This window comes from Strongylocentrotus purpuratus, unplaced genomic scaffold (assembly GCF_000002235.5).
Source record: "Strongylocentrotus purpuratus isolate Spur 01 unplaced genomic scaffold, Spur_5.0 spur5_scaffold_3, whole genome shotgun sequence".
Classification (NCBI taxonomy): Eukaryota; Metazoa; Echinodermata; class Echinoidea; order Camarodonta; family Strongylocentrotidae; genus Strongylocentrotus; species Strongylocentrotus purpuratus.
The window spans coordinates 12,215,104-12,239,947 of record NW_022145609.1 but is presented as its reverse complement, the minus strand read 5'-3'; the positions used below and the strand labels follow the sequence as shown (position 1 = coordinate 12,239,947).

The 24,844-nt window shown below is 37.1% G+C and overlaps 1 protein-coding gene across 1 annotated transcript; it reads left to right on the top strand.

Moving 5' to 3' along the window:
• LOC115928488 (MAM and LDL-receptor class A domain-containing protein 1-like) lies at positions 1-24,599 on the top strand (the record flags this gene model as incomplete). Its single annotated transcript, XM_030995725.1, has 7 exons — positions 1-42; positions 1,380-1,450; positions 12,937-13,064; positions 13,671-13,930; positions 14,305-14,389; positions 23,817-23,957; positions 24,565-24,599. Coding segments are annotated over exons 1-7 (762 nt in total), but the record flags the coding sequence as incomplete, so codon positions are not given.
• Between the last annotated feature and the right edge of the window lie 245 nt (positions 24,600-24,844).

Here is a 24,844-nt window from a genome sequence, read left to right as displayed (position 1 = left end):
ATGGCCTACATTCAAAAGAAAGAGGCGGGAACCGATGAAGAAGTAAGGATATGTGTTGGCAGAAGATGCACTATCCACGCAGTACGTATTGGAGATTGGAGGGAGAGGTAAAAAATAATGTCTAGTTTTTGTCTCTGTCTCCCTCTGCCCACCCCCTTGATAGGGAACGAAATGACATCATCAACGCTACATTAATGACCTGTCTGTCAGCACACACATATATATTGTCAACAAAGTCTTATATTACAAATGACGGACAATGTTCAACCTGCTTAAACACAATTAATTAAATGATTTATGCACCGCAAAGTGCCTGGAGATACAGCTCACCATTAAGATGATCGATAACAATTTCCCCCAAAAAATGATGAATCAAAATGAAACTTGATGCAAGATTAATTCACAATTATGGCCGTGGGCACGATAGCCAAGCTGGATAATTTCTTTACAAATCTAATGTTCCTTCATACTGGAGTAATTTTTTTATAAAGTTTCATGTTATCATAGACGTTCCAGTAGTATGCGCTATAAAAGAATCATTATTGTAGCATTCAATTGCAAAGGTATGATGGAATGCGAACAGGATCTGAAATGAGACAGATATCAATCTCTAATTTACCGTCATAATCACTTTAATGTAATTCTTTAAAATTAACATTATGATGTCGAACGTGTAAACACAATAGGAATCAAATTAAGAGACATATTTTGTTGCAGGCCTAGTACTCCATCGCAATTCTATCTATGACGTATATGCTGTTCCATATTCGGTTTTGGCTTCAAATATTCCAATATTTACTCCTAATTGTTAATTGATAGAGCGAAATGGCAGATCGAACATAATTATATCCCTCCAATATCCCATATTCAGACATATCAAAAAAAATACTCAAGGCATCGCAAAGTTTTATAATTACCCTGGCTTTGGCCCTGCTGTCAAAAGGCCCTGAAATCATTCGGGGAAGACCTCCTACCACGTTTCCATGAACTACACCACGGTGGAGAGTGGCAAATGTAGATTAATGTCTTGAAAAAGGAGAAGAGTACCTGGATGGGAACCGAACCACGAGCAATGTGACCTAAATCACCACCCGGTCACGTACCGCTAAACCCCACGACACATATACAGACCATGACATCAATGTCAAAATATGTAGCAGGACTTAATATCTACCATGACGTCTTCATGAATATTGATAACCATTGAGGTGTTTTGGGATTACAGGTTCATTCAACTACTTTCAATCCAAGGGTTGGGGTTGGAGTCTCAGCCCAGCACTGACATGAATTCGCTATCAAATCAAACGATAAAACAATGGACTTATGCACATAGACGGGTATTGAATTATAATTCTATATTATGTTTTCTCTGAGGCAAGATCTGGTACGGATATGAGCTTGATACTGAAATACTAGATTTGGTCGGTAACAGACATGTGTATGAGACAAAGTATCCTTGAAATGCCCAGCCCCCCTTCTCTCCTCCCATATAAAACATTATTGTTTAAATCTTATTTAACTTGATTTCGAATATATATATTTTGCATCAAGTTTTAGTTTCTGTACATTTCTTGAAAAACATGATTTACAGCATATTTAATAGGCCAACTCTTGTTTATGCTTTACACCTGCTGGGTTTGAGTATCTGAGGTGGTAATCGTAGAGCGACTAGATAAAAAGATAATTCTTTATCCTTTTTAATCTATATACTATTATTTAGATATTTTGACATATTATCACACATGAGTATGCAAGATTCAATACATTTCTTAATTGGTGAATACATGTATTTAAGAGTAAATCACCACGATGACTACGTGGTAAACCAAATAAAAAAAAATATATAATTCAAATATGATAATCAGGAATATAGAACATTCACAGCAAAGCAGAACTGGAATGGGGAGACAGACAAAAACAGGAGCGGTGAGGAAATAAGAGAAAGAGGAATAAAAAGAGAGTAGAGAGACAGAGGGATAAATAAATAAAGGCAAGAGCAGTAAAGAGATGAAGTTTGTGTGTGTGTGTGCGTGTGTGTGTGTGTGTGTGTGTGTGTGTGTATGTGGTTGATGTTGATGAGGTTGATGTTAAAGTTAAAATATTTATTTTCAAAAATTTAGGTAAAAATATACAGTTTTTGCTTGTGGATTCGAGAAAAATGTATGATTATTTTATAAAAAGTACTACAGCAAACGTATGATTTGCATGTAAGGGATAGGCAAAATAATTATGATTTGTATAAGATAATGAATTCAAAGGAATATTTGTTAGATAAAAAATTACTATACTCATTACAAAACAACGAGAATTTCAATTTAGATCATTGCGTGGAGCCATATATACTAATGAGCATCTTCATAGATTTGGTTTTTATTGGTAATAGATGAAATTAAAGATTAAGAATGGCGAAATATATTTGTTGGGTTGACAGGTAGTTCATATAGAATAAAAATCTTGAATATCATAATTTTCATGGTGAAGTATGTTTATATTTATGTCAAGGTCGTCGGTGGGGGGGGGGGGGGTGGGGGGGAGTAGCAACATTAGAAAAGATGAAGAAAACTATTTTGAGTTATAGGGATGAGGACAGGAAAATAGCCATTAGAATGGGAAAGATGGGATTACATTTACTTAAGTGGGAGCATCTTAGTGTTAGGTATTAAAGATTTGTTTCTTCTCTCTACTGTGAGCTTGTTAAAATGTAACTCTATTTTGCAGCCTGGTTAACTTACTTATTTAGTATATTTCTTGAGTTGAGAATGTTAGCAGATATCCACTGAGGGAGTTATATCTACTGCAAATTAGATTTTGTTTAATTTTGTATATGTTTAAGCAGTTAATATTGAAAACGTATATTTATGTTATTTAATTGTGTGTTGTTCTTGTTTGTATAATATTTGGAAGAATGAAACAAAATTACATAAAAAAAACAAAATTAAAACATTAAAAGTGTGTGTGTGTGCACGGTTGTGTGTATGTGTTTGATTGTTTTTCAAAAAGGGAGCCCGATTGATGAATATTATTACTACCAGGTGTCTCTCGTCACTGACAAAGATTTTCAATTGATTTTGTATGCGTATTATAGTGCATAACAAATGACTTTGATTTCATTTTATTTAATTAGATTTGACTTATAAGGTTGGCCAGGTAAAGAGATAGTGAATTTTTGGACTTGTCATTGTATTGTAAAAGAATCTGCCTTGGAACAAAAAGTGGTAACAGTTCAACAAGTATATGGATCATGATAATAGCGTATACTGTTAGGCTTTGGGTTCGTCTAAATATGTCGAAATTGACTGCATCTTGCTAAAGTCACGTGTACTTCAAACATAATTAGGTATATTGGACTACACACACATATTACATGAGAGTTTGGTCCAAACTGTTCAGCTGTTTCTCGTGATATTAACAATATGAGACCATTCGGAATCTCATTCTTCATGAAGAAGTGAGGACCTGTTGGTGAAAGATGCACTATCCAAGCAGTACGTATTGGAGAAGAGGGAGAGGTAAAAAATAATTTCTAGTCTCCGTCTCCCTCTGCCCTCCCCCTCCCCGTCTCTCTCTCTCTCTCTCACTCACTCCTCTCTCTATCTCGCCCCCTCTCTGTAAATGAGATGCAATAATGACTTAATATTTATTGATAGGGAACGAAATGACATCATCAACAAGGTCTTATGTTACAAATGACGGACAATGTTAAACCTGTTTGAACACAATTAGTTCAATGATTTATGCACCGCTAAGTGCCAGGAGATACAGCTCACCAATAAGATTATCGATAACAATTCTCCCAAAAAATGATGAATTAAAATGAAACTTGATGCAAGATTAATTTACAGTTATGGCCATGGGCATGATAGCCAATCCGGATATTTTGTTTACAAATCTAGTTTTCTTTCATACTAGAATTTTTTTTTTTTTTTAGTATCATGTTATCATAGACATTCCAGTATTATATGCGCTGTAAAAGAATCATTATTGTAGCATTCAACTGCAAAGGTATGATGGAATGCGAACAGGATCTGAAATAAGACAGATATCAATCTCTAATTTACCGCCATATATCACTTTAATGTAATTCTTTAAAATCAATGTTATGATGCCGAATGTGTAAACATATAACAGGAATCAAATTAAGAGACATATTTTGTTGCAAGCCTAGTACTCTATGGCAATTCCATCTATTACGTATATGCTGTTCCAGATTCTGTTTTGGCTTCATATATTCCAATCTTTACTCCTAATCAGTAATTGATACAGCGAAATGGCAGATCGAACATAAATATACCCCTCCGGTATCCCATATTCAGATCCATCCTAGAAAATACTCAAGGCATCGCAAAGTTTTATAATTACCCTGGCTTTAGCCCCGCTGCCAAAACGCCCTGAAATCATTCGGGGAAGACTTCCTACCACGTTTCCATTAACTACACCTCGGTGGAGAGTGGCAAATGTAGATTAATGTCTTGCCATAGGACAAGAGTACCTGGATGGGACTCGAATCGCTAACCATGTGACCCAAATCACCGTCCGGTCACGTACCGATAAACCCAACGACACATGTACAGACCATTGTTTACGATATGTTTAGTAAAATGTGTCACTTAAAGATAATCCTCGTGTAATCATATGCTTTTGTAAATATATTAATTCAGATATCCTAATTTATATATAAATCTATGAACCGGGACCTACATAATACAAGCTTTGCTGTTTAGTAGATCCCCCACTTTATTGATTGATTTATATGATTGTATTCTCTGTTATAACTATTATCATGTACATTATGTTTTCTATGTTGTATGTTTAGTTATAATATTATAGTATTAATGACTGCTTTGAGAGAAATAGTTGTTTTTATACGCACGCCTCGGGCAATAGCACAATTCTAACCTTCCCGAGAGCGTATAAAAACAACTATTTCTCGAATATTAAAGCAGTCATTAATACTTTTATATGCCGAAAACAAAAGAGTCAACTAATGACACCACCTTGGCCTTTCTCTAGTTTATCTGCACGGTTGTTTTTTATGAGTGTATCTTTGAGAGTAGACTAGATCTAGATTCTAGTCTAAGCAAGATATTTTTACAATTTTGGGGGTGGGCCGGCCCTGTGGGGAAATAGGAGAACAACCTGCCTCTTCATATGACACCTCACTTATTGGGTATCACCTTCAGGATCACAACAGATAAAGGTTTGAATCTCGAATTGAAAAAAAAAAAAAAAAAAATTTGCATGGTCGCGCAATGCACGTAGCCTGCACGTAGACTGCATTGCGTACAATCTCCATGGGAATAATTTTAACACACAGCATCGGGTGCGCGATCAGACACCCTGACAACTAGATCTATTTTCGTCTAGAGTCTACGTCTATGCTTTTTCAGCAACTAAACGAACATGTTTATGGATAATTTCACGTACCCTTTTTGTTGTTCTTGCTGTCAGCGAGTCTTGCATTTGATAAGTTGAAATCTTGGGAGAGATTCTTGAGCCATTTTTGTCTTGTTTGGAATTGTCTTGTCTTGTATGAAAATACCGACCAATTCTTCGCACACGTACGGTATCCTCGATCGCTCAAACCATTTTTTAACATGTAAACCTATGGGGTAACCATGGAGACTGAACTATTTTCCCGGTAACCATGGTTACTGGGATTTTAGAACTGTTTTAACCATGGTTACAGAAATAGTTAAAGTTTATGAATGCAATTTCGACCAATCAGATGGCTGGATTTCTTAAGTGAGGTATATAATTACCATTATTCATTATGTTCAATTATGTTATCTTTGATAAAGTGGAATAAATAAACTTGAACTTGAACTTGAACCATGACATCAATTTCAAAAGATGTAGCAGGATGTTAATTCAATTACTTTTAATCCAAGGGTTGGGGGCAAAGGCGCCGGAAGTGGGGGGCAGGGGGGCAGTTGCCCCCCCCCCCCCAGTCAAAAAAGTGGGGGGGGGGCAAAACGCATTTTTGCCCCCCCCCCCCAAAAAAAAAAAAAAAAAAAAAAAAAAAAACGCCCCCCCTCCAAAAAAAAAAAAAAAAAACAGTAAAGGGGTAAACATGGTTTGTATTTTTAATCCAAAAGAACGTAACGATAATAAGAACCTGAATTAAATCACATATACAATTCCATTCAAAGAAAAAGGAAAGTTCACAGGAATTAAATTTCATAAACATTGCGCATGCCATCTATACGGTATTTTAAATGGAGGTCTCTATAATAGCGATACGCACATATCGTGGACATATTGTGCGAGAATGGGAAAGCGTGTCCGTTTTTTGTTATAGGGATAAGCCCCTGAACGCTGGCGTACTGATGGGGGGGGGTAATGTATTTCTTATTCGAAACAAGTGATTTACAAATGTTGATGTTGTGACATGATTTTCCGGCATTTTTTCTCCATTTTTTTTGTAAGTCATACCTTTTTATGCGTTTGTTGGAAAATAAGAAATTCCCACATTACAGTCAGGCGAAATACGCTTATTTAGAAGCCTTTATGTCACGGTCTGCAAAGTGGCTGGGCTCGAGCCCCCCCCCCCCCTTCCTTTTTTAAAAAGTATGTTAAAGAAAAAAAGAAAGAAAGACGGAGAAAAAAATAAGTGACCTGCCAATGTCACAAATAAGGTATAAAAAATGCTCATCTGACCGTAATTAAATGCTTAAAACCCCAGAGCTTACGGGGGCTCCACCCCCGGACCCCACCAAGGGACCTAAGGCGGCCCCCTGGATGCTCATCTGACCGTAATTAAATACCTAAAACCCCCGAGCTTCCAGGGGCTCTGCCCCCTAGACCCCAACAAGGGCCCTAAGGCGGGCCCCTGGATGCTCATCTGACCGTAATTAAATACCTAAAACCCCTGAGCTTCCGGAAGCTCTGCCCCCTGGAACCCCACCAAGGGCCCTAAGGCGGGCCCCTGGATGCTCATCTGACCGTAATTAAATACCTAAAACCCCTGAGCTTCCGGGGGCTCTGCCCCCTGGACCCCACCAAGGGCCCTAAGGCGGGCCCGTGGATGCTCATCTGACCGTTATTTCATACCTAAAACCCCTGAGGTTCCGGGGGCTCTGCCCCCTGGACCCCACCAAGGACACTAAGGCGGGCACCTGGATGCTCATCTGACCGTAATTAAATACCTAAAACCTCTGAGCTTCCGGGGGGTATGCCCCCTGGACCACACCAAGGGCCCTAAGACGGCCCCTGGATGCTCATCTGACCGTAGTTAAATATTAAAACCTCTGAGCTTCTGGGGGCTCTCCCCCCCCCCCCCCTTGGAACACGTCAATTGCCTTACAGAGGGCCAATGGATGCTCATCTAACCGTAATTAAATACCTAAAACCCCTGAGCTTCCGGGGGCTCAGCCCCTTGACCCGCTGCCGAGGCTCATGCCCTGGACCCCACGCCAATTTACGCTCTACCTGATCGATAATACTCCACTTTGAAAAACGTTCCGCGGGACCTGCATGTAACGTGTATGACTGGTGGTGATGCATTTTTTCGTCTGCCCCCCCCCCCCCTTCCGAACTTTTTTTCTCATTACGTCACTGCCCCTGGAAAGTGAGCCCCCTGGAATGTTTGCCCCCCCCCCCCCAATCCCAAACTGCTTCCGACGCGCCTAGTTGGGGGTTTAGAATCCCAGCTCAGCACTAACACCATTTGGCAAGACATGAATTCGCTAACAAATCAAACGATAAAACAATGGACTTATGCACATAGATGGGCAAGATCGATGAAGATAACCAAGGAGTTTTAAGAGCTGGAGACCCAACTGGCAACAAATTATTCCAAGCAGCTGCCATTTTCTATGTTTGCACAATAGAAGCTACTGGTGTGCTGTTACCTTTGATGTCCGAGGTTCGAAGGGTTCGAAGTCGCCAATATCATTTGAAAGCTTGAGTAGTGATTATTGTCACAAAGAAATATCCTTAATATTTTTTATTTGAACTAACAAGGGGAATATCTAACAGATGATAAAATATGAATACAAAAGCCTAATTGTGTCAAGAAATTTACTTACATTGTATGATAGCAGCTTTAATTTGTGAAAAATAGTAAAAATGTACAGTCCTAAAACCTGCAATTTGACACTTTTCCGATTACTTGCGGCTCACGAAAATAAAAAAGTGAATTTGTCCGTGTACAGTTCTTACAGATTAGTGCCCACACATGCCCAGTCGGGTAATTTTGATTAATATTTCAGGAAATTTTGTTCCATGGTCTTTCGCTTGCCTCCTGTAAAAGGTAAGCACTGTGTAGGCCTACTGCTCGTATTATCAGACGAGTGGTAGCGAAAAGTAATTAGCATTACAAAAGCATATTTCCCTTTGAAAGTGGCCCGTTCATTTGCAGCTAGGCAAGAATCGTTTGTCGACGTATCTGCAAGGAAGGTCAAGAGTCGATAACGACACAACGAATCGTCTTCTTTCTCTAATGACTTAATGAAACGTAAAAGATTCCGCGCTTCGCGCGGGAGGGGGGGGGGGAAACTAAATTCAGACGAAGATTAAAGTCAATAACGACACAACGAATCGCCACAGACGGCGCTATTCCATAACATTCTGTAAGTATAAGGGCCTTCAGTGACAGTAAGAGGGGAGGGTCTTTTTGATAGGAAGCATGGTGCGTTACTTAATCAATGTTGAGTGCCCCCACCCCGGTCAATCTCTAAGGTAGTTTAGACGAAATCGCTTGTTATCCTTCAGTATGTCTCCAATAATTTGCATGGCCTGCGCGAGCTATATATAAGAAACTGCTGTTTTAAAAAAATTATATGTGATAATGTGTGCTTTTATATTGAGTAGGCCCGAAGAACGGAATACCGGCAATTTAAGCTCTGGAAGGACCGAGATTGCAGCGTTTAGACTAATTCAAATGCAACAATTCTTCTTGCTTGGTCCCTACGCTCCCTCGCATAATATCCTTCAAAATGTAGAACATTTGTATTCCGTTGGTATCACGTAAGCACAGTTTACACTGTATGTTTACAAGATTAAAAGTTATAGAAATAGATCAGTGCTACAAAAAGTGCCATGTTGCATGTTACAGGTATTCCGTAATATTGGTTGGTTTTATAGTTCACTACCACATAGTCTGTATATTTGCCATTTCAACTCCAATAGCGATATCAATATACATGAACATGACATAGGCCTAGAGTGGAAAATTTGAATTCCATCCATGCCCAAGCTCCCTACTTACTCAAATTTTACCTACTAAATATTTACAACCCTTCAGACTGCATAATAATTACCGGCAAAATAAAAGTGGGGTTTGAAAAAAGTATATTGCTTCTTTTGTACTATAGTTTTGCTAAGGAATGTAATTTGCTAATACAACAAAACTTCAAAAACCTGTGAGGGGGTAGTCATTTCTGTCACCTTTCCCCCTCTCGTTCACTATGCTCCCTCGTCCCTCGCATTTCGTCCCCCCGGCCATGAAAAGAAATCGCCGTCCCAACTTCATAGCGACTGTACATGACTGTACCTTTTAGAGGCCGTCGCATAGGAGAATTACCATGACAGCACTGCTATTCATCCTATGGGGGAAGCCGACTTTGTACATTTTGTAATTTTCCTGATATTGATTTTGTTATTGTGATATCCAACTACCTCACTGTTGCTATTTGTGATAACGTTGGTAATATTTATCATTGTTATTGTTATCATTGGGAAATCATGAGGGTATTTATCTGAAAATGAATTGTAAATTTTAGATCACTAGAATTGCGTATTCAGCAATATTTTCTAAGCCACAACAATGCTTTCTTAATCGTGTTCCATTATCTTTAATGTTTATGTGAGAAAAAAAATGTTTGAATCTACTTTCGGATAAATTGATGATTTGAAAGAAGCTTTGATCTTTAAATTTTAAGGATAATATTAAGTACTTGTCACGTAATTTCAATGTGGAGCAAACACCCAAAAAGCAGCTGGAAAAGGCAGATGAATTGGTGTATGCTGTGAAAGTTTGGAATACTCACAATATCTATGCAATTGACCCACTGACTTTAAATCAGATATAATACACACCGAAACGGGTTTATGGTTGTCCAAAACCTTTCAGGTCTGAATAGAAAGGCATTTGAAGTGTTATCTTTCTCGAGAGACTTTTCTACACTTAACCGACATAAAAGATGAAACAGCTCAAAAATTATTTTTCATCTTTACCAATACCAGAACTAAACTTTTTTTAAATTTGAAAGATGTCTCTTGCTCCTGTAACATGGTCATAAACAAATGTAAATAAATATCACACTTTATAGGCTACCAACCTTTAGTATTTGTCTTTTTCTTCCTTTCAAGGAACCTAGCTTCATCCTGGAAAATGAATTGGCCTACCATGTCGCAGTTGTGGATGATTGCCGTCTTCATCTCTGCCAAATTTGTTTCACCCTCTTACTGCAGTAAGAAAGCTTGTCTATTTCTTTTTTCTAGAACTAGAATTGAAAATTGAATGTATGCGTTTCAGATTTTCAAAGTATAGTACTGAATGCATTTCGATTTTATTCTTTCGGTGGTACTTTCACTATGATTTATGATTCTCTAATGTGTGTTATCATTTATAAAGACCGTATTCCATTAAAGTCCCTCTACAGTGTTGGGACCCCCAACAATTTGATGGCAAAATTTAACTTAAATTGTATCATAATGTGAAAGAAAATGTCATTTAAGACACATTTCTGAAAGGATTTTCAAAATAAATGTGTTTGAAGTCGAATTGATGAAAGAATACAAAATTTAGGTCTTCTGCGTACAACAGAAAACCCAAACTATGTATTCTTGTTTATCAATATTTGTCTTGAAACACATTTTTGGGGGGTAAATCTTTGCATAAGTGTATTTTAAATGACATCCTCTTTTACAATGAATTATACAATTTAAGTAAAATTTTGCCATCAAATTAATGTGGGGCTCCCAACACTTTAGAGAGGCCTAAGCTATGTACGTGTTAAATACGTTTAACAAATACACTGCTAATTGCATTTATATGACAAAACTTGTTCACCTTTTAATAACGCAATAAGCAATAAGCGTCCGTCAAAGTTGACAGCGCGCGCGGGCCTGCGTTATCTTTACCCACAATACATGGGCAAAAACATGCCGATACAAAATTCATTGTAACTCTTCAGAATAGATAGCAACTCCCAATATTTTGTATATGTGGATAGATTATGAAATGGAGATTTGATTTCATGTCTCATGTGACCCTCTATTAACTCATAATGTCATCATAATGGCCTCCAAACTCAAGATTTAAATTTGCATATTATGACGTCAGCATATTTTTGGAAAATTGATTGTATCTCTGTAGATATTAATCATTTTTCTTCCACATTTTAATATGTTCTAGCTGAGACAATTTTCTACAAACGCAGTTTTCACAAATGTTCATTTAGACAAAGGCATCATGGCGTATTTTTTTCGATTAAAGGAGGCATGTAAATTTTTCACATTTTGCGTGTATTTTCTATGGGACATGACTTTCTCTCCAAACTGGATTCTACATTCCTGTCTTTCGTGAGCAATATCTCCGTTGTTTTAAATTCGTTTTCGCTGAGTATCGAGTATGTTGTAGCTGAGACAATCAGTTATCACAAATGTGTCTTCTTTTTTTTCTCAATCAGATGCCGGGATCATGCTCATATTTCACTTGCAAAGTAGGATTTGAGAATTCCATTTCCCGTTTACGTGTAATAACTATGGAAATGTTTTGGTATATCGGTAACGCACTTGACTTCCAAGCTCGAGATCCCTGGTTCGAGTCCGGTTGTCTCCAACAATTTTTTCTTCATTTGTTTCTTCTTTTTGACCTTTCACTGTACCATCTCCTTTGATTATTAAAACACGTAGATTATTAAAACACGTAGATTATTAAAACACGCAAATAATGTAATAAACAACCGTATTTACCTTATTATTACCTTATTTTCACTTAATCCATCACTTTTTGCGTGTAATCCCTAAGGGAGATAATAATGATAATAATAATAACGTTGTGACGCTCCTGGCGCTGCCCCGATTATTACCCTGGCTTTAGCAAGATGACTTTTTCTCAAATCTGGATTCTACATTCCTGTCTTTTGCGAGCAATATCGCCGTTATTTCTGCTTGGATTTAGTTGATTTTTGAGTATGTTGTAGCTGAGACTATATGCTATCTAAATCATCCCTCATTTTTTCAATAAGATATCAGGATCACGCTAATGATCATGATCATCATTATCATAATGATGATAAACATTTATCAATTACATTTTCATTTCTTTGAATAAGATAAAATCGTAAAAATGTGTTCTTCATGATGTAAATTAGAGTCAAAGGTGTAACTGGTTACTGTACAGGGTCAATGGTCATATATAGTTTCAATCTATCTTCCCTAGATCCATGATGATCAAGGGGACACAATTTAAACTTGACATATAGATAGATCAAAATGGGAGAAGCATTTTATAAAATAATATATCGTGTAATTCATTATTCGTTATGTAAACCATTACCATACGTATCACCTAATTCGTCAAAGAGACGAATTAAAGTCTAGTATTTATTGTATTTTAAATTTCGTACATCATGTTCGTACACCTGTTCCATATTGTATTGCATCTGCCAACTTTTTTTCCGAATTTAAGTATTTATGTTTGAGGATATAAGTTGCCAATCGTGCTGTCCTACAAACACAATAAGAAGCAAAACCAGGGTTAGCTGACGAATTTCTTAACACAGCATCTTATGATCATTTCACTATCTTCTATACTTAAACTAGTGTTATATCAATTTTTTACAAAGTCAAATTACCCAGGTCATCTCGAAAATGTATTTGTCGGAATTTTTCTTTCATTCTAAAAATATTGAAAGTGAGGAGCTAATATTGCTTTGCCACCTTTACTAAATGAAAATCATACTCTTATTCACCAGATCCAATCTGCAGTTGTGACTTTGACTTAGACCTGTGCACCTTTACCCAAGCTACTACCGATGATATTGATTGGACGAGGCGAGCAGGTAACACGCCGTCTACGGATACCGGCCCGGAAAATGATCATACAATTGGCACAGGTACGTGTATTTTGTTTAACCATTTGACTACTGAAATGTATATTCCCCGTATTTCGCGTACAGGAACCATTAGGTTCCAGCAGGCAATGGCTTCAATTGCAATAACATTTCCCCAAACAAAAGTTATAATGTTATGTTATTTCTTTCTATTGCTGCATTCTTGTAATGAGATGAAATGATTCTGAAAAAAATATACATGAGTAGGAACAGTTTGAAAGTTTTAAAAATTCAATTTTGATTGAAATGAAATGATATTGAAGTTATCAATTCGTTGCCCATTTATCGATTTTTAACCCTATTTACATTTTTGTTTCTTCTTCAAATTCCAAGTTTAATTGGTAACTGATAATAATTACTGGGGTAATAATAATTGAAGGGTCCTAGGGAAGAACGACAACATTGATGCTAACGAGGCTCCGATTGGTTAACAAAAGTATATTCATCTTTATTTCCTACATAATTCTTAGATGATAACAATTTATTAAATAATAATCGCCCTTTTACCTCAATAAAAGCTTGATTTCGATAACTGTTCGTAAGATTGATTTCTTTTGGCATCGTTTTGACTCCACTGGTATTAATTTTTCGATCTCCTTTCGATAATAGCGGCTGGATTCTACATCTTCACAGAAGCATCGACCATTTTCAACAAAGTTGCCGCACTGGAGTCGGAACTCATTCTTGCGTCGTCCGGGCGATTGTGCGCCGATTTTTGGTACCACATGTGGGGAGCTGACATTGGTACACTCAATATCTATGCCAAGACCGGGACCACGCTGGGCCAGGTCCTATGGACCCAAAGTGGGGCTCTGTCCAGGAACTGGTTTGAGGCCCAGATTGATTTCATCCCTACTGCCGATTTTAAGGTTAGACAATCAAAGTTGTTGATGTTGTTATTGTTGAGATTAATGGCGTTTCCATCGTCATTGGATGATTTTCGCCATGGTTTGTTATGTTCCTAATATTAGAAACGTCAGTATTTAGTTTTTCGTAGTACAAAAATAGAATTGTAAAGAAATATGTTTTGTAATCTCAAAATAAAATGCACCTCTGGGCTCCTTTGGTATCGTGTAAATGGTTTCATGGCAATTGTCGTTGCGATAACATTTATAGGGACAGCAGGAATAGCAGTATAAATACTTATGTGGCTACGCTGAGTAAACAAGACCAAATTATTTATTATTAATTATAATAATGAGTATACTAGTAACTTTGAATTACTTTTTTGTTCTTCCTTTAGTTCGTATTTGAGGGCGTTACTGGTGCGAGTTTCAAAAGTGACATCGCTCTCGATGACATCTATATTACAACAGGAGCATGCAGAGGTATATATCTAATATAATTATTGGTGTTGGTGTTCTTGTTTTCATCATTATTAGTATCATTTTCATTATTATTAGTTATTATAAACCTCACTTAAGAAATCCAGCCATCTGATTGGTCGAAATTGCAGTCATGGTTTTAACTATTCCTGTAAAATTCCCGGTAAAATTACAGTTACCGGGAAAATAGTTCAGTCTTGGTGAAATACCCATAGGTTCACATGTTAAAAACTGGTTTGAGCAATCGAGGATACCGTACGTGTGCGGAGAATTGGTCGGTATTTTTAATACGACAATCTCGATCGTACTGAATTCCAAACAAGGCAAAAATGGCTGAAGAAACTCTCCCAAGATGTTAACTTCTTGATGATGATCAAATGCAAGACTTGCTGACAGCAAGAACACCAAAAGGAGTAAGTGAAATTCTCCATAATTTTTTTTCAAAATAGATCTAGTAGGGGTCTAGATTCTAGTAGGGGTCTAGTAGGCCTAGTGCTAAAATCCTTCCCGTAGAGATTGCACACATCACTATGCATTGGTCATTGCGCACTCATGCTAAATTGGTCGATGTTTTAATTATCAGAGATTCAAACTAATATTGCTTGTGATCCTGAAGGTGATACTAAATAAGTGAGGTGTCATGAAAGCGCAGGTTTTTCTCCATATTCCCCACAAGGACGCCTCACCCCCGAAATTGTAAAAATATCTTGCTTAGACTAGAATCTAGATCTAGTTAGGTGGTCTGTCTTCGACAGACTACCTATTGTTTTTGTTCAAATTTTCTTTCTTTGTTTCTTTATTTTTATTTCCTACACTTTTTTGTTCACACGATTACTCAAAATTGAACGGTCCAATTTCTTTCAAATTTGGCACAGTCATAGGTCATTGTCATAAGACGTGACAGGAACATTTTCGAGGACATCAAGTCTTCATGACGTCATCCAGGCGCCATTTTTTTATTTTTTATAGAAAATCTCAAATGATCATAACTTCATAACCGAAAGCCATTTCTCATTCATATTTACCATGATCAAGGTCAATATCAGTCCAGTCAATTTCAGGTCAATAAACGCGCGCGTACGTCCGCGCGTCAGTGCGCGCGCAAATTTGAAAATGCTCCAAATTGTCTCAAATTCATTTTGGATACGTTTCAGGCCATTTTAAGCATTTCATAAAAATCTCAAAAAACACGCATTTTTGCGCGTTTTCGTTCGTAGCGGCTCAACGAAAAATAATTACCCCACCCGAATTTTTGACAGGATATTTCTTATCTTTTTGCGAACAATTTGATACCATGTTTATCTTTTCGTGACCATTATTGACGGAATTACATGTCCGTACGCGCGAGATCTTGTAATACATAGCATATATGGGCAAAAACATGCCTATACAAAATCCATTATAGCTCTTTAGGAAGTCCACAGAACCCCCAAATTTTTCTCATATTTGGATAGAATATGAGTTGGAGATATGATTTTAGGTCTCATTTGGCCATTATATATATCGTGACATCATCATAATGGCCTTGTAACTCAAAAAACGAATTTGCATATTATGACGTCATCATATATATGGGAGATTGATTGTATCTCTAAAAATATTGATTAATTTACTTCCAAACTTAGATATGTTGTAGCTGAGACAATTCTCTACAAGATTAGTGCCCATTTTTTTTCATTTTGATGACGTCATCATGGTGAAAATTTCAATTAAAGGCGACATGTCAGAATTTTCTTAATTTGCGTGTTATGTCTATGGAAGGTGCATTTCGTTCACATCGTGAATCTACCAGGCATTAATCTTTGAGCACTATCTACCTTATTTGTGCTCTTTTTTCTCCCAAATTTTGGTATGTTATAGCTGAGACCATGGGCTATAAAAATGTTTTTTAGTTTTTTAATCAGAAGTTGAGATCATGTCCAAATTTTCACTTGAATGTTGAAATCGCGACTATGCCAAGGCCGTTTGTCAGCTTTGCATTTTAAGTCTATGAGAAATATTTTGCTCCATTGGTTAAAGTTCAAGTCCACTCCGATTTCGAAAAAATATAGCCTGTTGTAAATAAATCAAAGGTTAAGTCTGCCAAATATCACGGCCGTACTTAATTAAAGAGATTTTAAGAGCGATTTTGTTTCGGTTATTTCGAGCAAAACATTTAAATTGCTGTACAGATGTGCATGACGTGTGCTTCTCACAACGAAAGTGCCAGCAGTACATATTCTGACAATAGTCTGTTTTCGTAATGTAACCAAATTTAATGCATACGTCTTTGTGAAGTGTCTTTATACAAACTATTTCATTCACATGATAAGAATAATACTATTTTATTATTCATATCAGGTGAATTAAAGAGTTTGTGTCGAGGCACCTCACAAAGACATATGCATTAAATTCGGTTACATTACGAATCTGTGTTGTGAGGACCCAACGTCACAAAAAATGCATTGTGGGGAAAACCGACTCGATCATTAACTTGTTTTTTACTCATTAAAAAAATCAAAAAATCTGAGCACCATTTTCAAAAATCAAGTTATATATGGGCTTTTTAGATTTTTGTTTATTTAATCAGCTCAACTTTTCAGTGGAGTGAAATTTTACTTTAAAGCACTTGCCTCCCATTCAATCGACCCAGGCTCGAAGGTTTGATTCCCAGTGGGTCAATTTGTCTTTTTTCGTTTCCGTTTTAAATATGATTTGATCACCTTCTTCGACTGTCATAACATATACAATCACAAACAACTCGATAGAATGCCTAATTTTGCATGTTATTTCTCTGGGAGAGGCATGTCAATATTTTGTGTATAACCCTTTGGGAAATCGGATTCCTTGTCATGGATTAAACCTATATAAGGTTAATCTCCCAAGTCTAAAACAATATCACATCATCCAATTTCAACGATGCTAGTCTCCTTTCCAGACGCTAATACTTTTCCAGCTATTCAGTTCAGGTATATGCAATGTTTAATTACAAACTTCTCTCTTCTCTATAGAGTAAATATTCAATTCTATTTATGCTGGAAATATTTAATGCATCGTTCTCCATTGCATTTCTTTCTCTCTCTCTCTTCTCTTCTCTCTATCTTGCTTTGTTTCTCTTCCCCTCTCTTGTTGTGCCCCTCCCCTTCTCTTGCTCTGTCTCTGCATCTCTCTCTCTCTCTCTCTTTCGATCTCTCTTTCTCTACTCTTTTACCCCCTCTATCTCGTTGTGCCTCACTCTACCTCTTTTGCATTGCCTCCCTCTTATTTTCTTGCTCTGTCTCTCTCTCTGCCTCTGCCGTTCCCGCCTCTGGTTCTCGTTCTCCTTCTACGATGTCTTGTAATGTTCCTTAATTTTCTATAGATCTACCCTCTGCCCTTTCTATTCTTATTTCACCCCTACAATGTTTACCATGGACAGAAACATGAATTGAAATACATTAGTAAACGGCGCTTTGGGATACCTAGTGATCCCCAACTTTGTTCATGTTTGGATAGAGTATGAGTCGGAGATATGATTTCATGTCTCATTTGGCAATTAAGTATATCATTACATCATCATAATTGTATTGGAACTCAAAATACGAATGTGCATTTTATGACGTCATCATATTTGTGCAAAATGGATTGTAACTCTGTAAATATTGATCAATTTTCATCCAAATGTTAATATGTTGTAGCTAAGATGAATGTCTACAAGTTCAGTTGCCACCATTTTTCATTTTGATGACGTCATCATGATGAAAATCTCCATTAAAGGCGACATGTCAGAATTTTTTTAATTTGCGTGTTATGCCTATGGAAGGTTCGTTCACGTCATGCATTTACACGTCATTGTTCTTTAAACAGTATCTTGCTTATTTTTGCTCTATTTCCCCCCAATTTAGGTATGTTATAACTGATACTGTGAGCTATCGTCAATGTGCCTTCCGTGACTTCGTCTTTTATGTCTTAGGATATTTCTTAGTTTTCTCTAGCTCCTTCCTTTGCCCTTAGTATCATTATTTCACCCCTACCATGTTTCCTTATACTATCCTCTCTTCCAAGTCCTTCCAAGTGCATTCTGATTCCACTTTCACCCCTCTGTCCAGCTCATGTATTTTTACATGACTATAACACGTCTCCCTCTCTCCTTCTCTATATCTATATCTCACCATTTTTCATGTTGATGACGTCATCATAGTGAAAATTTCGATTAAATGCGACATGTCAGAATTTTCTTAATTTGCGTGTCATGCCTATGGGAGGTGACTTTTTCTGAAATCTGCATTCTACATTTCAGTCTTGTGTCATTAAATTTCATTAGGATCATGATTTTGATCATAATCATTTCTCAATATTTTGTTCGTCAGTTAAGTTATCACTTTAGTTCAGGTCACAGTTCAATCTATCAGTTCATCAATTCAATCATCAGTTCATCACTTTAGCTCATCAATTCAGTTCATTTCACATCAGTTCAATCTAACAGTTCATCTGCAGTTCATTAGTACGTCATTCATGAATTCATATATTAATACATCACTTTACATTGACATCATTATATTAGATCATTTAATTGAAGATGTGAATGATCATAATAATTAAAGACAGACCACCTAATTCGTCCTCATGACGAATTAAATTTCTAGTTAGGTGATACGTAACGAAGTCTACGTATCACCTATTGATTTCGTCAAGATTTGTATTATTATAAGGTGATACGTACGTAGACGTATCACCTTTTGATTTCGTTAAGATTTTTATTATTAGCTGATACGTATGAAATATACGTATCATCTTTTGATTTCGTCAAGATTTTTATTATTATTAATTTTAGGTGATACGTACGTAGACGTATCACCTTTTGATTTCGTCAAGATTTTTATTATTAGGTGGTCTGTCGATATCGACAGATCACCTATTGTTTTTGTTCAAATTTTCTTTCTTTATTATTATTATTATTATTATTATTATTTATTTTTATTTCTTCCCGTTTTTTGTTTATTGGTTAACTCAAAATCGGTTGTGTTAATTTCTTTGACACAATAATAGGTCATTGTCATGAGACGTGACAGGAACAATTTCAAGGTCATCAGGTCATCGTGACGTCATCCAGGCGCCATTTTGTGAAATGACATTATCCATCATATCTTCATGATGCATCAACAAAGGTCATTCATATTCATATGACATATACTTCAGGTCAAGGGTCAACAGGTTATGTCATCAAAGGTCACATAAAGGTCATGACGCGCGCGTACGTGTGCGTCAAAATTTAAAAATGCTCAAAATCACATAACTATTAAAGGAGAGTACGAATCAGGTCATTTTAGGCATTTCAAAATTTTCCGTCCGTAGGTGTCCCCGCGCGCGTTGCGCTTGCTCACAACGCGCGGAAAAGGTCAAATTCAAAATGTTTACATGATTTAGATTCCTCTTACCGTAAATGACAATTTACATTAATTTCAGTCACTTTTGACCTTTCATAATGCCGTGAGCGCGCGTCAAAGTTCAAAATCCGCGCGTGCTGCTATGGGCAATATAATGCAAATTTGATCAAAAACACGCGATTTTAAAAATCGAAATATCTCTTCAGATAGTCTATTGATCCCCAACTTTTATATCATGATTAGAAAAAGCGTGAGTTGGAAATATGATTTCATGTCTCATTTGACCATCAATTAACTCATGACGTCATCATAATGGCCTCCGAACTCAAAATTTCAATTTGCATATTATGACGTCAGCATATTTTTGAAAATTGATTGTATCTCTGTAAATATTGATCGATTTACTTCCAAATTTTAATATCTTTTAGCTGAGACAGTTTCCTACAAATCCACTGACCACATATTTTCATTTTGACGAAAGCATCATGGCGTATTTTTTGCGATTAAAGGAGGCATGTCAATTTTTGACATTTTGCGTGTATTCTCTATGGGACATGACTTTTTCTTAAAACTGGTTTCTACATTCCTGTATTTCACGAGCAATATCTCCGTCGTCTTAGCTTCGTTTTCGCTGAGCTTCGAGTATGTTGTAGCTGAGACAGTACGGACTTTTAGATTGAGTGGACGAGAACACGACGAACACCGACTGATCATGCGTGTCAACGTACTCAACTGCCCATGTTGACTACAATTAGAAATCTTTTAGATTGCACTCAGCGATATACATGCATGCAGGAAGTAACACTATGAATATGACGGACAAAGAAAGAGGAAAAAATATACAGATCCTCATTCTACCCTCAACAATAGGCCATTTTCGTAATCTAACCAAATTCAATGCGTAAGTCTTTGTGAAGTGCCTTAATACAAATTATTTCATTCACCTGATAAGATTAATAGTATTTCAATAGTCAGAATGCAAACTGCATATATTAAGTGTTGCTAGGTAGGTCAAGCCAAAATCTCTGTCCAACCTGACAACAACTAATGATGCAGTTCAGATTCTGTCTATTGAAATACTATTATTCTTTTCAGGTGAATGAAATAATATGTATTGAGGCACTTCACAAAGATTCATGCATTAAATTTGGTTACATTACGAAAATGGCCTATTGCTGTGGTAGAACATCCCTTCAGCCTTCACTGCTATTATGTAAAAATGTGTAGAACAGGTGAATATGCATGTGACACCTGTTCTACACATTTTTACATAATAGCAGGGAAAGGATGTTCCTTGGTCTACCTAAAGGCCCGGTCCCACTGCACTTACGGATGCAAAGAGGATGTAAAGCGTAACAAAATCTTGCCATCCGTTGGAAAACGCTATGCTTCCGTTGTGTACTCATTGCATACGTGTTTCATACGCTCTTTCCATCGAGCATCCGTCCATTGTGATTTCATCCGCGCAAAAAGTTTTGAGCTGCACAAAACTTTTAGAACGGAAGAACTTCCGCCGTGTACGATGTAAATCCGCGACAAATACGAGCAACAAACGTTGTATGTCCGTTATCATCCGTTAAACGCCCGCTGTATCCTCTCTGCATCCTCTGGGCATCCTCGCAACTCGTATCCGCTGCAGCTGAAAACGGAAAGAGGGAGGAAAGATAAGGTACACGGAACGTCTATACATCGTTAGTAGCACGGAAACAGAAAGGATGTAAGCGTATGCATCTCGTATATAAAGTATTCAAAGCTGTCATCCACTTCCATCCGCTTTCATCCGCTAGACTTCCGATGAACATCCGTTTAACATCCCCGCTACATACTACCCACGTCCGTTATTTTCCGTTCTGTTTTCGCAAATTTTCGCAAATTTTGTCCATTTCTTGAGCGGATGAAAACGGATGGAGCCACCCGCGAAATTTTGCTCGTCCGCTGTGTCCTTTATGCATACGTGTTGTGTCCATCGGCCAGTGGGACCGGGCCATTAAGGAACTGTATATTTTATGCGCACGCGGCATAATACTAGTACCGTACTAGATTGAGGAAAATCAAGGTTGACGCATTCTCGATCGCCGACTGAGACGACGTGACGCATGCGCAGTGCCTTAAAATGACGTCACACGTTGCAGTCAAAGCTGTCGACGTGCAAATCTAAAAGTCCCTAATAAGCTATCACTAGTGTGCCCTTTATTTCTCGATCAGATGCCGGGATCATGCTCATATTTCACTTGCAAAGTGGGATTTGAGAATTTCATTTTCCGTTTACGTGTAATCGCTATGGGAAATGTTTTGGTATATCGGTAACGCACCTGACTTCCGACCTCGAGATCCCTGGTTCGAGTCCGGGCGTCTCCAACAATTTTTTTTCTTCATTTTTTTTTCTTTTTGACCTTTCACTGTACCATCTCCTTTGAATATTAAAACACGTAGAATCGCAAATAATGTAATAAACAACCATATTTACTTTATTATAACCCTATTATCACTTGATCCATTACTTTTTGCGTGTAGTCCCTATGGGAGATGACTTTTTCTCAAATCTGGATTCTACATTCCGGTCATTTGCGAGCAATATCGCCATTATTTCCGCTTGGTTTTTGTTGATTTTGGAGTATGTTGTAGCTGAGACTATATGCTATCTAAATGTTACCTCATTTTTTCAATCAGATGTCATCATGGTCTGTTGATGATGATCATCAACATCATCATGATCATCATCATCATCGTCATCACCATTACTATCAAGATCATCATCATCATGCTCATCATTGTTTACATGTCTATATAACTTCTCCCTTTTTCAATATAGTAAATATATAGCTGAGAATATTCTCTACAAATGCAGTCGTCACGATATTTCATTTTGACAATGGCATCATGGCGTATTTTTGAGGCATGTCAATTTGTCACATTTTGCGTGTATTCTCTAAGGGACATGACTTGTTCTCAAAACTGGATTCTACATTCTTGTCTTTCGCGAGCAATATCTCCGTCGTTTTATCTTCGTTTACGCTGAGCTTCGAGTATGTTGTAGCTGGGACAATGAGCTATCACAAATGTGCCCTTTATTTTTCGATCAGATGACAGGATCATGCTCATATTTCACTTGCAAAGTGGGATTTGAGAATTCCATTTTCCGTTTACGTGTAATCTCTATGGGAAATGTTTTGGTATATCGGTAACGCACATGACTTCCGACCTCGAGACCCCTGGTTCGAGTCCATGCGTCTCTAACAATTTTTTTTCTTCACTTTTTTTTTCTTTTTGACCTTTGACTCTACCATCTCCTTTGCCTATTAAATCATGTAGATTCGCAAATGATGTAATAAACAACCATAATTACTCTATTATTACCCTATTATCACTTGATCCATTACTTTTTTACGTGTAATCCGGATTCTACATTCCTGTCTTTTGCGAGCAATATCGTCGTTATTTCCGCTTGGTTTTTGTTGATTTTGGAGTATGTTGTAGCTGAGACTATATGCTATCTAAATGTTTCCTCATTTTTTCAATCAGATGTCAGGATCACGCTCATGATCATCATGATCATAATGATGATGATCATCATCATCATGGTCTGAAATCTGGATTCTACATTCCTGTCTTTTGCGAGCAATATCGCCATTATTTCCGCTCGGTTTTTGTTGATTTTTTAGTATGTTGTAGCTGAGACTATATGCTATCTAAATCATTCCTTGACGAATTAAAGTCTAGTATTATTGTATTTTAAATTTCGTACATCATGTTCGTACACCTATTCCATATTGTATTGCATCTGCCAACTTTTTTTCCGAATTTAATTATTTAAGTTTAAGGATATAAGTTGCCAATCGTGCTGTCCTACATACACAATAAGAAGCAAAACCAGGGTTAGCTGACGAATTTCTTAACACAGCATCTTATGATCATTTCACTATCTTCTATACTTAAAATAGTGTTATATCAATTTTTCACAAAGTCAAATTACCCAGGACATCTCGAAAATGTATTTGTCGGAATTTTTCTTTCATTCTAAAAATGTTGAAAGTAATATTGCTTTGCCACCTTTACTAAATGAAAATCATACTCTGATTCACCAGATCCAATCTGCAGTTGTGACTTTGACTTAGACCTGTGCACCTTTACCCAAGCTACTACCGATGATATTGATTGGACGAGGCGAGCAGGTAACACGCCATCTACGGATACCGGCCCGGAAAATGATCATACAATTGGCACAGGTACGTGTATTTTGTTTAACCATTTGACTACTGAAATGTATATTCCCCGTATTTCGCGTACACGAACCATTAGGTTCCAGCAGGCAATGGCTTCAATTGGCAATAACATTTCCCCAAACAAAAGTTATAATGTTATGTTATTTCTTTCTATTGCTGCATTCTTGTAATGAGATGAAATGATTCTGAAAAAAATATACATGAGTAGGAACAGTTTGAAAGTTTTAAAAATTCAAGTTTGATTGAAATGAAATGATATTGAAGTTATCAATTCGTTGCCCATTTATCGATTTTTAACCCTATTTACATTTTTGTTTCTTCTTCGAATTCCAAGTTCAATTGGTACCTGATAATAATTACTGGGGTAATAATAATTGAAGGGTCCTAGGGAAGAACGACAACATTGATGCTAACGAGGCTCCGATTGGTTAACAAAAGTATATTCATCTTTATTTCTTACATAATTCTTAGATGATAACAATTTATTAAATAATAATCGCCCTTTAACCTCAATAAAAGCTTGATTTCGATAACTGTTCTTAACATTGATTTCCTTTGGCATCGTTTTGATTCCACTGGTATTAATTTTTCGATCTCCTTTCGATAATAGCGGCTGGATTCTACATCTTCACAGAAGCATCGACCATTTTCAACAAAGTTGCCGCACTGGAGTCGGAACTCATTCTTGCGTCGTCCGGGCGATTGTGCGCCGATTTTTGGTACCACATGTGGGGAGCTGACATTGGTACACTCAATATCTATGCCAAGACCGGGACCACGCTGGGCCAGGTCCTATGGACCCAAAGTGGGGCTCTGTCCAGGAACTGGTTTGAGGCCCAGATTGATTTCATCCCTACTGCCGATTTTAAGGTTAGACAATCAAAGTTGTT